This window comes from Cannabis sativa, chromosome 4 (genome assembly GCF_029168945.1).
Source record: "Cannabis sativa cultivar Pink pepper isolate KNU-18-1 chromosome 4, ASM2916894v1, whole genome shotgun sequence".
In the NCBI taxonomy this organism is placed as follows: domain Eukaryota; kingdom Viridiplantae; phylum Streptophyta; class Magnoliopsida; order Rosales; family Cannabaceae; genus Cannabis; species Cannabis sativa.
Window position 1 is genome coordinate 559,745 of NC_083604.1, and position 14,471 is coordinate 574,215.

General features: G+C 28.8%; 1 protein-coding gene across 8 annotated transcripts; it reads left to right on the plus strand.

Moving 5' to 3' along the window:
* The first annotated feature begins 6,531 nt into the window (after positions 1–6,531).
* Positions 6,532–14,255, plus strand: LOC115715016 (vacuolar cation/proton exchanger 3). 8 transcript variants are annotated; one of them, XM_061114784.1, is made up of 12 exons: positions 6,532–6,850; positions 8,448–8,732; positions 9,374–9,441; positions 9,548–9,576; positions 10,169–10,365; positions 10,456–10,668; positions 11,095–11,226; positions 11,559–11,675; positions 11,774–11,827; positions 12,340–12,456; positions 13,246–13,339; positions 13,937–14,255. In XM_061114784.1, the coding sequence occupies exons 2-12, from the start codon at positions 8,448–8,450 to the stop codon at positions 13,945–13,947; spliced, it is 1,317 nt and encodes a 438-aa protein (XP_060970767.1). In that variant the 5' UTR covers positions 6,532–6,850; the 3' UTR covers positions 13,948–14,255. The 8 variants fall into 8 exon arrangements, with proteins under 8 accessions (XP_060970767.1, XP_030499657.2, XP_060970764.1 ...); XM_030643797.2 differs by having other exon boundaries at positions 6,533–6,850; positions 11,092–11,226; positions 13,934–14,255; XM_061114781.1 differs by having other exon boundaries at positions 6,533–6,850; positions 11,092–11,226.
* The last annotated feature ends 216 nt before the right edge of the window (positions 14,256–14,471 follow it).

Consider the following 14,471-nt stretch of genomic DNA (forward strand, 5'->3'; position numbering starts at 1 on the left):
TTCCCATTTCCATTTAGATTAGGTTGATTCACACATTAGTGAAATAAAAGATGCTAAATTTAGTTATGTTTTTTTTTTTTCGTTTTGTTGTTTATTTTGGTTAAATTTATGTAATTAAGGCAATTTTTTTAGGAGGGTTGGGAAGAATCACATGGTTTCGTTTGCCTATTTTGGTTAATTGAGGCAATTTTTTCAGAAAGGGTTGGGAGGAATCAGTTTTTTTCTCTACTGTTAATATTAGCTTAGTTCTCTCTTTTGGGTTTTCTATTTTGTCAATTAATTTTCTTTCATTTTGCTCTATTTGATCTTTTAATATTTGAAGGAGAAACTCTTGAGAAAAAAAAAAGAAAAGAAAAGCACAGAACAAATCAATCATTCATATTGTTCTACTTGAATTGTTTATTTTAACTAGTTATAGGAAAATTTAACTAACTAACCACCATTGATTGACTATCTAAGCTTTTTTACTAATACATTTTCGTACTTGGTTAAGTTGATTCACACATTCACTCAAAAAAAAAAAAAGTTGATTCACATTTCACACATTAGTGAAATAAAAAATGCTAAATTTGGTTATGGGTGTTTGTTCTTTTTTCGATTTGGTTCTTATTTTGGTTAATTTTTTTTTTTTGTAATTAAGGCAATTTTTCAGGAGGGTTGGGAAGAATCACATGGTTTTGTTGCTTATTTTGGTTATAATTAAGGCAATTTTTTTCAGGAGGGTTGGGAAAAATCACATGTAGATTTATAGGAGAACTCTTTGTGCTTAACTTAATTAGGGTAGTTATATTGAGTAATTGAGTAGATTTCATTATCTTTATAGGAGATATATATATATCTACCTATATATGCCTTTGCAATATTAATGGAAGGAATCTCTTTATGTCTATCATTATTGCCATTACTTTGATATTCTCCTTTATCTTTCCTCCCTCTTTGCCTTTTTTATTTTCCATTGCCTCTTTTACATCTCTGTCCCTGATTAAATCATTGTCTTTCTGTACGGACTTTTTTTTGTTTTGTTGATGAATAAGAGCTGTTTTATTCTCAATCAATAGCTTACTTGGCAAAGTTTTTTACTTTACATAATTAGAATAATCTATTGATTTGATTGGTTTTTGTTTATGGTGTTCAAAATTTTACCAGAAGAAATCCTTGTGTTTTAGGTTTCTTTAGTTTTTTAAAATGCTTTGCATCCCGATTGAAGTTACCTCCCGAGCTATGTGGCAACGTTAGATTGGTCGAGAGGAAGGTGTAAGCTGTAAGTAAACCTTCCGACCATTTCCACAGTAGCATGTGGCTCGGGAGATTGAAGTTACCTCCCGAGCTATGTGCTATGTGGTAACGTTGGAATGGTCGGGAGGAAGGCTCACAAAGCTGCAAGTAAACTTTCCGACCAATCCCACAGTGGCATGTAGCTCGGGAAATTGAAGTTACCTCCCGAGCTAAGTAAGTGGCAATGTCGGACTGGTCAGGAGGAAGACTTACAAAGTTGTAAGCAAACCTTCTGACCAATCACGCGGTGGCATGTGGCTCGGGAGGTAGATTGATCTCGTTCAACTTTGTTTGATTCTTTTGGTTTAATTGATAGATAGAGGAAATTACACTCTATACCCTTTTTATATTGTCCTATTTTATTTTTACCCTCTTTTTTAAAGTCTATCATTTTTACCTCTTTTTTTAAACATTGTACCAATTTTGCCCCTGTCACTTCAAGATACTCTCCATGTGACTATCTTATGTCAGGGTATTTTGGGTACAATACATATAAAAAGAAGTATGTTTCAAATAAATATAAAATTAGAGGCAAATTTGATTAATTGCTTAATAAAAGTGGTATTTTTCAACTTACCCCTAATTGATATTAGTAATAAATGAAGTAGTCAATCAAATCAAGCCCAAATTTTCCATGGACCTTGTTTTCCTGGAAATTCTGTAATTCTAAAGTCAAAACAGCTATTTGTATATGTGTATTATGTATTGTGTATTGGTTGGTTGGTAAAGTCAGATTTTTCTTTCCTTGACTTTTTTTTTGGGGGTTTTCATTTTTTTAGCATAACAGAAAACTGAGGTGGCCTTTGCTTTGTTCTCTTGTTCTTTTCAACTTAGGTGGTCGAACTTATTAGATGTTTGTAATTAGATATTAGATTATATATGCTTTATAATATCCCAAAATTCAAAAGATATATATATATATATAGGGATATGATTTTATCCCGTGATGTACTTTTACGGAATGTATTCCGAGGTACATTAGATGGGTCTCAGGGTACGTTTCTACTTTTTAACCCTAATTACCCCTAGATCAATCTCAGCCGTCAGATCAAATAACTCCCTCATCTGACGGCTGCCGTATATCACGAATTACAATCCGTGAAAGTACAACGGGACAAAATCATATCCCTTTATATATATATATAAAGATTTGTACTAAATAATATTTCTTAACAACTTGAATAATTTGGAGTCAAAAATCCTTTTTTTATTAACTAAAATAATTGGAGGGTATTTAGGTCTTTTAAGGTGACACATATCTGCCAAAATTGATTTTTTTTTCCTTTCATTGACATAAATTGTTATCCAATAATGTTTTAAAATTTATAGCATGACATAAATTTTATGTTTTGTAGTAATGAAGTGACAAATGATGTTTTTAGTTTCTTTTTTCCTTTTTTCGATTGCACTTAATTGTGTGGTCCATTCATTGAAATAAATATAATTTGATTATGTCCTTACAAAATATATTATATATAATTTGATTATGTGGAAAAAAGTGTGCCTTTGGATTGCATTGATTTGATAATATTAAAGCCAAAAAAAAACTCAATATTTTTTCTTTATTCAATGATTGTTGTTCCTAATTTCTTTTCTCATTTTAATTAATTTATTCAACCAAATAAATATGAAGAAATTTTATAGAAATTTCCATCTGGGTTTACTTTTATTTTTATTATTTTTAATGCTATTAAGTTTCCAAGAAAAAATAAACAAAGGTGTTGAATATTTATTTCTATTGACTTAATCTAATAATTCATATGTCAAATTTGGTCAAATATTTTTCCCGAAACTACTTATTCAAAAGAAAATAAAGAATTTTAATACCAAAAGTCATTACAACATATTGAAATTACTTCTCCAAATTATTATTATTATTTTTAAAGTTATTGAATAACATTGACAAGAAATGTATGACATCAACAAAAATAAATATAAATATTAATATTTTTTGTAATAATGTAAGCATTGATATGTAAACTTTTATTAGAAACTATTGATTGAAATTTCAATGGAAAAGTAAAGTAATGATTAGGGATGATTTATACTAATTTGTAATTAAGAATATAAGAAAATATGTTCATTTGCAATTGACAAGCCTCTATGTGTGTAAATGAAGTCAAATAATTTATTTTTGAAGTAGTTTGATAAAAAAAAAATATATATTTTTTTGGAGTAATGCAATGTGTATCAAAGTATTTCACAAAAACTAATTAGGTTTAGTATTGTCTTAATATATATGTGGAAGTGTTTTATAAAATATATTTGTATTATATGTATAATGTATTATAAAATATTTTTTTTTACATTAAAATATTAATTGTACATATAGTTTTTTAAAATTTTTATATAAATATTTGCAGATTGAATTTTATCAGTTATTTTTATATGTCAATTAATATCTAATTCACACAAGTGTGTATTTTGAATTTTTCAGTTCAATTCAATCTCCACAAATGTGGATATTCACACTTTGCGGATTATGATTGGTTTGACTAATTTATGAATACTCTTATTTGAGAGATTACCAGTGAGAACACGACAACGAGAGGGTAAGGGTGAATGCAAGAGAGCAAAGTACAAACGATTGAAAGTGTAGAGACTAATTTGTCAAAGTAAAAAGAAAAATGATAATCGAAAACTAACTTATTAAAATATCTAAAATATAAAGTCCTATTTAAGACTATACAATTGTGTGCATAATTTTCTTTGTTTGGTTTTGTGTTTTGAAAAGGAAATTCTTCTTAACCAAACTCAGATATCTACATCAATAAAATGACCAATATAATGATCAATTACATCTCTTGTCAAATGAAAATAGCTATCTTGTAGACTTATGGTGTGGAGGATGTAGCTCCCATTAAAAGAGTTAATTTTTTTTTAATTAAATAATTATACAATAAAATAGTAAAAAAAAACCTCATAAAATAATTATAATTTCCATTCGAAGTAAATGTAAATATTCTTTTTTATAATAATTAAGCTCCCACGTCATAACAAAAATTCTGAGTCTGTATACTGTATAGGCTAAGTTTTGTTAAAGAATGAGTCATCCAATCATCATCACGAGAAACAAAATGACATGAACTAATTTGATAAATATACATAAAGTATTAGATATCTTAATAATAATATTATTCGCTATAGAACAATCTCAACGTTGCTAGATAGCTAATATAGTATTCAAACAATCACTCTAAAAAATGTTGATATCTTCATTATATCACCACTTGAGGGTAAGTTAAATTTTGATGAGATGCTACCTTTTGAACTACATTTATATATGTGTTTTGTAATAGAATAGTTGAAAATATATTCATATTTTTATATTATAAATTTTCAAAGCTTAATTTTTTTTTTCTTTTTCAACAAAAAAATAAAAACACACACAAGATTAAAATCATAATAAATGAGATAATTTGTTTTGTAAATTAGTGAGAAAAAAATAAACATATTTTCGCCTATAAATTAGCCAATATATCTTGATTGAATTTATGAAAAAATAAAATTATTTTATTTTATTTTCTCGAAAATATTGCATTCAATAATTTCTTTTTCACAATATATAAAACAAATAATAGAATTTAAGTAGGATTTTATTACAATATTACATCATAAAATTAGATTTGTTATAATTCAATGAAAAAATATGTTTTGTTGAACCTACTAGAGAAATTTCAAGCTACTGCATATTCCATATTTGCACTTCTCTACTTACCATAAATCTTTTAGCACATCTTTAAGATAAAATAGTACTAAACAACTCTAAAAAAATATAAGCAAATACACCATAAAGAGAACAATATACAATAAACAAATAATGTACATTATTGATATAACTCCTTATCAAGTCCAAAAACTAAAACTACCTTAAAGAATACAAAACCAAAAATTTGTATAAATCTTTTGAATTATAAAAATACAAAGAGGGCATCTTAACAAAAAAGTATCTTACCATTTTGATTTAAGGGTATCTACACATTTAGTATCCTGTGTTTTATCAAAATATAAGTTAAGTATCTTGTGTTTTCAATAATGCTTATTTGCTACCTTGTATTTTAAAATCATACATATTTAATACTTTAAATTTATAAATTTAATTAATACTATCAAGTCGTTTAAAATTTTATGAATTTCAAATGCAAATTTAATTATTTGATTACATAAAATTGAGATCAGTTTGATTAAATTGATAAAATTGTATTGATTAAATTTTACTTTATGGTATCAAATATGTACAATTTAAAAATATGAAGTACTGATTAAGTATTATTGAAAACATAGGGTACCAAATATATATATTTTTTTTTATGAAAATACAAAGTACTAAATAAATATATTCCCTTAATATAATTTATTATCGACAGGGCTGACCTGAAATCTTGTGGGTCATAGGAAAAAAATATTTTTCGACTCTTATTTAAAAAAAATATAGTATTTTTCAAAATTAATAAAAAAATGTGTAATTTAAAAAAAATTGAGCCACTAAGTTAAATAAATTCTAAATATAAATCTAACTTTCGTATATCTAGAACCGAACCTAATTATTAGTACTACATATTTCAGTTAAATAAATAATATCAAAAATCACTAACTATTAATACCAATGCTCTTTTAATTATTAAGTGTTTTTTGTTATTGATCATAGTGTTAATGATTAGGTATTATATTAATATTATTATTCATCAATAAAAACTTAAACTTAGGAAGATAGTGAGTGAGGAGCACATGAGTTGTCCCTTCTTCATGTTCATGATAACAATTATTATTATTTTAATTTCAAAAGTTGAACTTTGGTAAAATCCCTTCTCTTTATTAATATCTCTTCTAAAAAAATCAATAATAAATTTAATAATTAATAATTATTATTTTCTAAAATAAAAAACTATACAATAGAACAGCCATTTTGGTTCAAACAAATCAATTAATAATTCTTTCAAAATAGTAACCGTCAACCTCATATTACAATTTACAATCTCTTAATAACTTTCTGTACTCAATTTTTTTTTTTTAAATTTTTAAATAATTTACAATACAAAAAATATATTTAGAGTTTTTTGAACACACATAGTAAATTAGAATATTATGAACTCTATTTTTGATACTATTCAAAACTTAACATATATAATATTACAATTATAACGAATACCAATACAAGAAAAAAAAAATATTCTAACACGAAATTTCTAATTTTGACTAAAAAATTATAATTATCACTAATCTTAATAAAAATAAAAATAAAAACATTTAATAATTAATAGTAAAAAGGGTCCACCGTCACTCTCAAAAAAATAAATAATAAAAAAAAGAAACTCTCTTTCGAAGAAACTTCCAAAGACTATTTTTCTAAGCTTTGCTTAAGCATAGTGCTTAACTCCCCCAATTTCTTATGCCGGCCAAACTCATTTTTCTTTTCTCTTTCAAATCCAAATCAAATTTGATTCAAAAAATAATAAAGTTTCAATCTTTTTGGATCCAAATTAAATCTCAACAAACCCCATTTTCAGTTTTGAAGAAGAAGAAGAAGAATAATAATCAGTGTTGGGATCAAATCTGAATCCAATTCAGTTTCTGGGTATTTTCTTAATCTTCAAAAAAACTCAACTTGGATTCCATTTTGATCTCTAATTCTCATTGGGACATTCTTTACTTTCTTCCATTTTCATATAAAAAGGTAATCTTTTTTCTCTTCTCTTAATTTGCTTTTTCCAATTTTGCTTAGCTTTTCTACTTTTTTATTTATTTATATATATTTATAAAATAAAAGTCAGTGAATAGCATTTTTTTTTTGAAGGAGTGAATAGCATTTATTAACTAGCTATAAGAGAATTATTTACTTTATTTTTTTTAAAAAAAATTAATTTAATTGCATTTTCTATTTTTAGATTTTTTATTTGGTCCCATTGACTATGTTGAGCTTTTTAATTTTGAGTCTTATTTTAAAAAAAATTGAAATAAAAGTCTTTGTTTTTTATGATATTTTTTGTTGTGTTTAGGATATTTATTAAGGTAGTTAAAATTGGTTAAACAGTTATTATTGTCGGTTAATATTAGATCTAATTATCATGTTTTATATTCTTACTTTAATTATTACGTCATAAATATTAAATAATACAACATTGTATGATTTTGTTAAAAAAAGGGAAACAAAAAGCACATTGGGAGTTTAATGAAGCAATTATTGATTGAATTTGATTCTTGTAATAAATTGATAATTAATTAATAATGGAAAATTAATTAAAGTACAATCTTTGTTAATTATTGTGTTGAGATGTTCCCATTTTTTTTTTCTTTTTTTAAATTAATTTTCAAAGTTTATAAGTGAATGTAAATATACAAGAATGTCAAATGATGATATTTTTGGTCCAAAAATAAATTAAATAGAATCCTATGGATACCAAAGTTTATTTATTTATTTTCAATATTATGAAAATAATCATAGTAAAATCTTCACCTTACTCTTCTTCTTCTTTTCAAAAAAAAAAAAAAGGTTCATATTGTTTTTGAAGTTGATAACTACATTTTCATATAGTAAAAAAACAATAATAGTTGATATGATAATAAATTAATAATCATAGTTAAATCTTCATCTTGAACTACTTTTTCTTCTTCTTTTTGAAAAGGTTCACTTTGATAATAAGACATTTTCATATAATTTGTTATTTAATCATTTTTTCTTCCTAAACCTTGGATTATTTTCCTCTAAATATAAAGGGACAAGTTTTATTTATTTAGGACGCGTTCGAAAAATTACGGTGTAATTGGAAGTAATTACACGATTTATCATATTTGTTAGATCATGTAATTACAATGTAACTGTATAATTAGAGGTAATTGAGGGGTTCTAATTATAATTTCTAATTCTCATGGCCCCGATTAGAATTCAGTGTAATTACACTGTGTACTAAAAAACATTGCTCTCCTTTTGTAATTACTAACTGTTTTGCCAAACAAGATATTAAGAATTCATATGTAATTAACATTTTATATCCAAACACAATATTGTATTTTAAAATATAGTGTAATTATTAGACTATGTAATTAATACTCTAATAATTACACAGTTACTTCCAAACACAATTATAATGAAAAACCTTCATAGCTATTTTTTTCATCTTATGCAAGATAATGTGTGTGAATTTAACTTCATAACTTTTCATATTTCATTGTAGATGGTATCTAGAGAGGATCATAAGACAGACCTTGATTCAGATGAGGAGCTTCCATTCAGTAGTTCATCACCAACCAAAAGAAAAATTCATTCATTGGATTTTGAGATACCTCATAATCATATGCATTCTTCAAACCTAGACATTGCAACAAAGTCAAGAACATTTAATTTTATGACGATTAGTATACTTCGGAGTATCTACATTGTGTTAATCAGAGCGAAAATCAACGTCTTGCTACCGTTTGGCCCCTTGGCGATTCTGCTACATTATACTACCGGCAAGCATGTAATGGAGTACTACACTCTCTTAATCAACTTATGAGCATTCATTTCATGAATAAATAAGTATTTTGCGTCCCTGAACTTTGTCATTAATAAGATCATGTCATTCGAATTATTAAGGATGTTAAATATTTCTTCTCAACTTTGAACGTTAGTATTTTGTGAGACTTCTTTTAAATAATTAACAATTTTATCTTTCGAAATATAATCACTATCATATTTTGCCCAACGAACTTCTACCATTGCCAGACCATGCCCTTAAATAAAAGGGATTCGATTTAGCAGTGGTAAAAATTCGGGGGACAAAATATGACAATGGTCATAGGTCAAAGAGTAAAATTGCTAATTAATTAACGAAAGTCCCATATTTCATTAGCGCTCAAAGTTGATGGGAAATATTTAACTTCGGTAATAATTAAAGGGCATGATTTCTTTTTTGGGCCAAAGTTTAAGGACAAAGTACTTATTTATTCTTTCTAAAAAATAAATAAAATTATGACCTAATTAGAATTAACATTTCTAATTAACATTGTGGCATACTTAATCATTTTGTGACTAAGGTATTTAGATATGAAATATTGATCATGATGAAACATCAATATTGGTGTGTTATAAGTTGTTAATAGTTTACCTTGAATGTGTTAGGGATTGGTTTTCTTCTTGAGCTTAGTGGGAATTATACCTCTGGCAGAGCGTTTAGGATATGCAACAGAGTAAGTTTTTGACTTCTAATTAGTTCTTGATTGCTTGAAGTAGTTAGAATATTTTAAGAACTGTCTTAAGAGGCTAAAAGACTATTTCTTGTTTATTACATTGCAGGCAACTTGCTTTTTTCACCGGGCCAACAGGTAACGGTTACAAAAAAGTACTGAACTTTCGTGTCGAATGTTTGATTAAAGCTATAAATTATGCTGAATTTGGAACATTGTATGTCAAGTGAACTCTGGATCGAAGAAAAATTGAAGGCTATTTAGGATATTTTCCCTGAAATATTACTACTACTAAATCGTGTTCCCTGAATGTTTTTATTCGTTAGAAATTCTTTTTGAACTATTCACAATGCTGAAGTATAAGACTCTCTTAAGTTTTATTCAATGTGTCTTAACAAATTGCTGATGTTATTGATGTGTCATTACCATATCCTAAATAGCCAAAATTGAAATGAGGAATCCATGAAGAAGTTTGAGAAACCCCATGAAAAAATACATGTCAAACATAGTGAATTAGTGAAGTAGAAGGGTGGTGGTGAAGTGCCATCATGAGCTAGTGCTAAGCTTGTGTTGTTGTTGGGGGCTTTCGGGTTGATTGGAAACGGCTCGGGACACAGTATTACAATGGAAAAAGAAGCTTCTCTTCTTTAAATTGTCATTGACTTAGATGTGTCTTCTTAGGCTGTTAGTGTCAATACTTTTAACACAATTCATTTGCTGGAATTTGCAGTTGGAGGTCTTTTAAATGCTACATTTGGCAATGCAACCGAAATGATTATATCAATCTATGCTTTAAAGATTGGAATGATTAGAGTTGTGCAGCAATCTTTACTTGGCTCCATCTTATCAAACATGCTTTTAGTGCTCGGATGCGCCTTCTTTACTGGTGGGATAATTCATTCTGAGAAAGTTCAGGTTTTCAACAAGGTAGATTTCCCGAAACTCAATAGAAACTATTCCCTTTCTTTCGGTATTTTCAGTTGTTCTGAGTTTTGGTATGTCATCTTTTTGAAACAGGCAGCTGCCATAGTGAATTCGGGTTTGCTGTTGATGGCTGTGATGGGGCTAATGTTTCCCGCCGTGCTTCACTTTACGCATTCAGAAGTTCATTTCGGGAAGTCAGAGTTGTCTCTTTCGAGATTTAGCAGTTGCATAATGCTAGTGGCATATGCAAGCTACCTATACTTTCAACTTAGAAGTCAAAATAATCTTTACAGTCCTGTAGATGAGGTTAGTTGCTTATTATTAACCTTTTCATTGTTTTGTTCATCTTAAAATTTTAATTAACTCTAATCTTTGTTTGATTCTAAATATTGATAACAATTTCAGTTTTCAAGTGTGTTTTTTTCTCCTTTACTGTTAAAATGTTTTATGGAGAATCATGAAAAGTTAGTTTGGTATGCTGTATTAAATCGTATTATATTATAGTATACTAAATTATAATACTACATAAAAATATGATATGTAACACAATTCAGTGGAATACTATACAATACAATGCGATATGATAAGGTACACCAAATAGACTCGAAGTGCCTTAGTCAAAGATATGATTTAATATTTGTTACATTTTACTAAAGAAAGTTTGAGTTAATATATAGATTTTGTACAATTGAGCTCAATTTAAGTTGAGTATATTTCTGCAATATTTAGCAGGAAGTAGATAATAATGACGATTCGGAGGAAGAAGAAGTTCCTGAGTTAACTCAATGGGAAGCAATTGGATGGCTTGCTATTTTGACAGGTTGGGTATCCATCTTGTCTGGATATCTTGTTGATGCCATTCAGGTAAAGAAATTACGTCAAATGCATTCTGTTAACCGAGATTTTTGGCAGCTTAACCAAAAGACAGATAATAATATTTTAGAGAGCTTTAGAAACATAAAATACAAGGATTCTTACGTGGTTGGAGCATTAATGAACTTTAGTCCACGAGTCACTGTAATTGCATTGTTGAGGCTTACAACGATGGAGGTTCTTTCAAGGATTTCAGCAGCGTTTTGCTTAAGAATTACTGTTATTTTATTAAGATTCGGTTGATATTAAAGTACAAAATATTTATTTAGTTCTTATTCTTGAATTTTTCTCATATTTCTATGTGAAATGATTCTTGTATTCAGGGAGCGTCGGACTCGTTGAACATGCCTGTGGCTTTCATTAGTGTCATTTTGCTTCCTATTGTAGGAAATGCTGCAGAGCATGCAAGTGCAATAATGTTTGCCATGAAAGATAAGCTAGTGAGTGATTTCAATCCACACTTAAAGCTTTATGTTTCGTAACATAATCGATTAATCGTTAACATAATCGATTGATTGGTTTCGATTTTCAAATGTAGGATATCACACTTGGAGTTGCTATTGGCTCATCCACACAAATATCCATGTTTGTGGTAAGTAAAAACTTGCATGTGTTTTTATTGTTGAAAGGGATATTTTGCGGTATAACTATCTTAAAGTTTTATGTTTGTAAGTGAACAGGGTATCCAATGATTTTGTTTTTTAGCGATAAAACTGTCCAAAAGTTACCAAAGCGTTGGTGACTATGATGACACGTGTCACCACCTAATTGGGCCATGTCATAAATATCGATGAGGTTACTTAATTAGGTAGTGACACGTTAACTATTTAAAGTAACTGAATTACAGTTTCAGTAATTTTGTCGCTAGTAAAAATCATTGGGTTTATGCCCGTTAAAAATGTAAAACTTTGGGTAGTTATAACTAATCCTTACTTTTTTATAATTGATTCATATGGGTTTTCCCATATTTCTCAAAACATAGGAGTTTTAGGCTTAATATCTATTAGAAATATCATCATTTGTTTTCAAATTTTACAGAACACTTCAAGTTTGTTTTTGAGATTTGGCTGATTACTTTTTGTTTCGGTTTTCGCTGGATTATAGATTCCGTTCTGCGTTGTTGTCGGATGGATCATGGGAAAACCAATGGATTTAAATTTTCAACTCTTTGAGACTGCTACACTCTTCATTACAGTGCTAGTTGTGGCATTTATGTTACAGGTGGGTGTTTAGCTATTCACTTTCATTCTTTAATTGTTAAAAATAGTTCTTTTGAGTATACTTTAGAAATTGTTTGTATTGTATTGTATTGTATAGTATTTGCCCTGGAGATTTAAAAATAGAAAACATTCGAGGGATACTGTGGCTCGGGAAATGTCTTAGGTCAATAACTCTCATTTGGATGATAGATCCCAGTAGAAGGGCGGTTCTTGGATTTTAATTTGGTCTGAATTTCGTACTAGAGCACTTGACATGTTGTTAGGATCTCACATTGACTGAGTATAAGATTGGTTGCTTATATATAACTACTTGGGCACCCTCGACTAGCTTTTGGTTGTATCAAGTGGTATCAGGGACAGGTAGAATTGACGCCCAAAAGCTATCCTCTCCTTATTTAGCTTTTGAGAGTGAGTTCTGCCTAAATAGTTGTATCAAAGTCATGCACTCTCAAGTGGGACTGATGTTGCTTAAGGGGTGACTTGTGGAGTAAGCCATCGACTGCAGAGTGGGCTGCAGTGGATGTCGGCTCCAAAGGAGGGTGTAATGTTAGGATTCCACATCGACCAAGTATGGGATTGCTTAGCAGTATATAATTACTTGGGCACCCTCCTCTCCTAGGATAGCTTTCGGGAGTGAGTTCTACCCAAGTAGTTGTATCACATGCCTAAGTAGCCTTTGCTCCTTAATTAGCTTTAGGCTTGTGTATTTTGACTAACTTGTATTGTTTTGCAATTTGTTTGATTGTTCCATTATTGTTTTGTAACTAAATCAATTTGTTCATTTTTGCAGGAAGGAACATCAAACTATTTTAAGGGCTTGATGCTTATTCTCTGCTATCTCATAGTTGCAGCCAGTTTCTTCGTCCACGTTGACCCTTCAAACGGTGAGAACCGATCCATTTTTTAATTTCCTTAACCATTTTATCTAAGCGTGTTGCATACATGCAAACACGCGCACACACATAGTCGCCCTTGCTTGTAATTTCGAGAGACAATCGAGCATTTCCTTCTCGGTCACTAGTGAATGGAGCAATGAAATTAGAATACTTTAGACCGAAAATGTAGCCTCCATACTAACTTTGCCTCCGAATGCCTATCTTTAACATTCTTGTCTATAAACTACGAAATGAATCTAAAGAGATGCCTTCAAGCAATTCCTCAAATATATGCAGTAAGAGTTATTCCTTACACCATAACATATCATATCTTTCATCTGTAAAAAATCTGTTATTAAAAGTCAAGATTTGCTATCATTTGCAACTAAGCATAAACATTGTAGAAACTAGAATGGGAGCCAACTCTCCATGTCTCTCCCCAGATGATTCAAAACCAGAAAAGTAAACTGAAATCGCTTGTTATTTTGAGATTATTAGTGTGTTGAGTTTGAAATGAGTCTATAGCATAGTTTGTTGACACTTCTTTTTTGTGCTCAATTCCATTTTGGCTTATGTTTGTATAAACTGTGTTTTGTTGTGCAGCAGATGATAACTAGAATTTGAGTAAAGTGGCAAAGTGGCTTTTTCATGTGGGAAATATAGAAAAGATGTCCACTACAAAATGGTAGCTACAAACAATTTATATACTTTGAGGCTGCATATATTTCATTCTTGTGGAAAATCCATTTCATCTTTGCAGCTAAGAAAAGTTTTCTTTTTTCATCATTGTATAATAGAATTTGATTATGTTTTGACATTAACAAATATTAATCTCTAATCTTTTTGGGTGGGGAGAGTTCTTCAGTTTTGGTGAAATTGTTATCATTCTTTTTATGATGCTTCTCATAAATGCGCACACTGATTTTGAGTATTTTCCTCGTCCTTCAGAAAAATCTAATGCTTTCGCAACGTTTTATTCATTTCATTATCGGTATGAAATAGAGGCGAATGTCGTGTAGCTCTGACACCAGTGTTTTATTATAGAACAATATTCAATTATCGTTAATGCAATGGCATTGCTATTAAACACAACACTATCATAAAATAGCGTTTTATAAATAGTTAACAGTTTTCTATAATT

Coding starts and splice junctions, on each gene's coding strand:
- LOC115715016 (XM_030643797.2), top strand. CDS start 8,448: ATGGTATCTAGAGAGGATCATAAGACAGACCTTGATTCAGATGAGGAG. Junction 10,669..11,091: donor TTTACAGTCCTGTAGATGAG/GTTAGTTGCTTA, acceptor TGCAATATTTAG/CAGGAAGTAGATAATAATGA. Junction 11,676..11,773: donor TTGCCATGAAAGATAAGCTA/GTGAGTGATTTC, acceptor TTTCAAATGTAG/GATATCACACTTGGAGTTGC.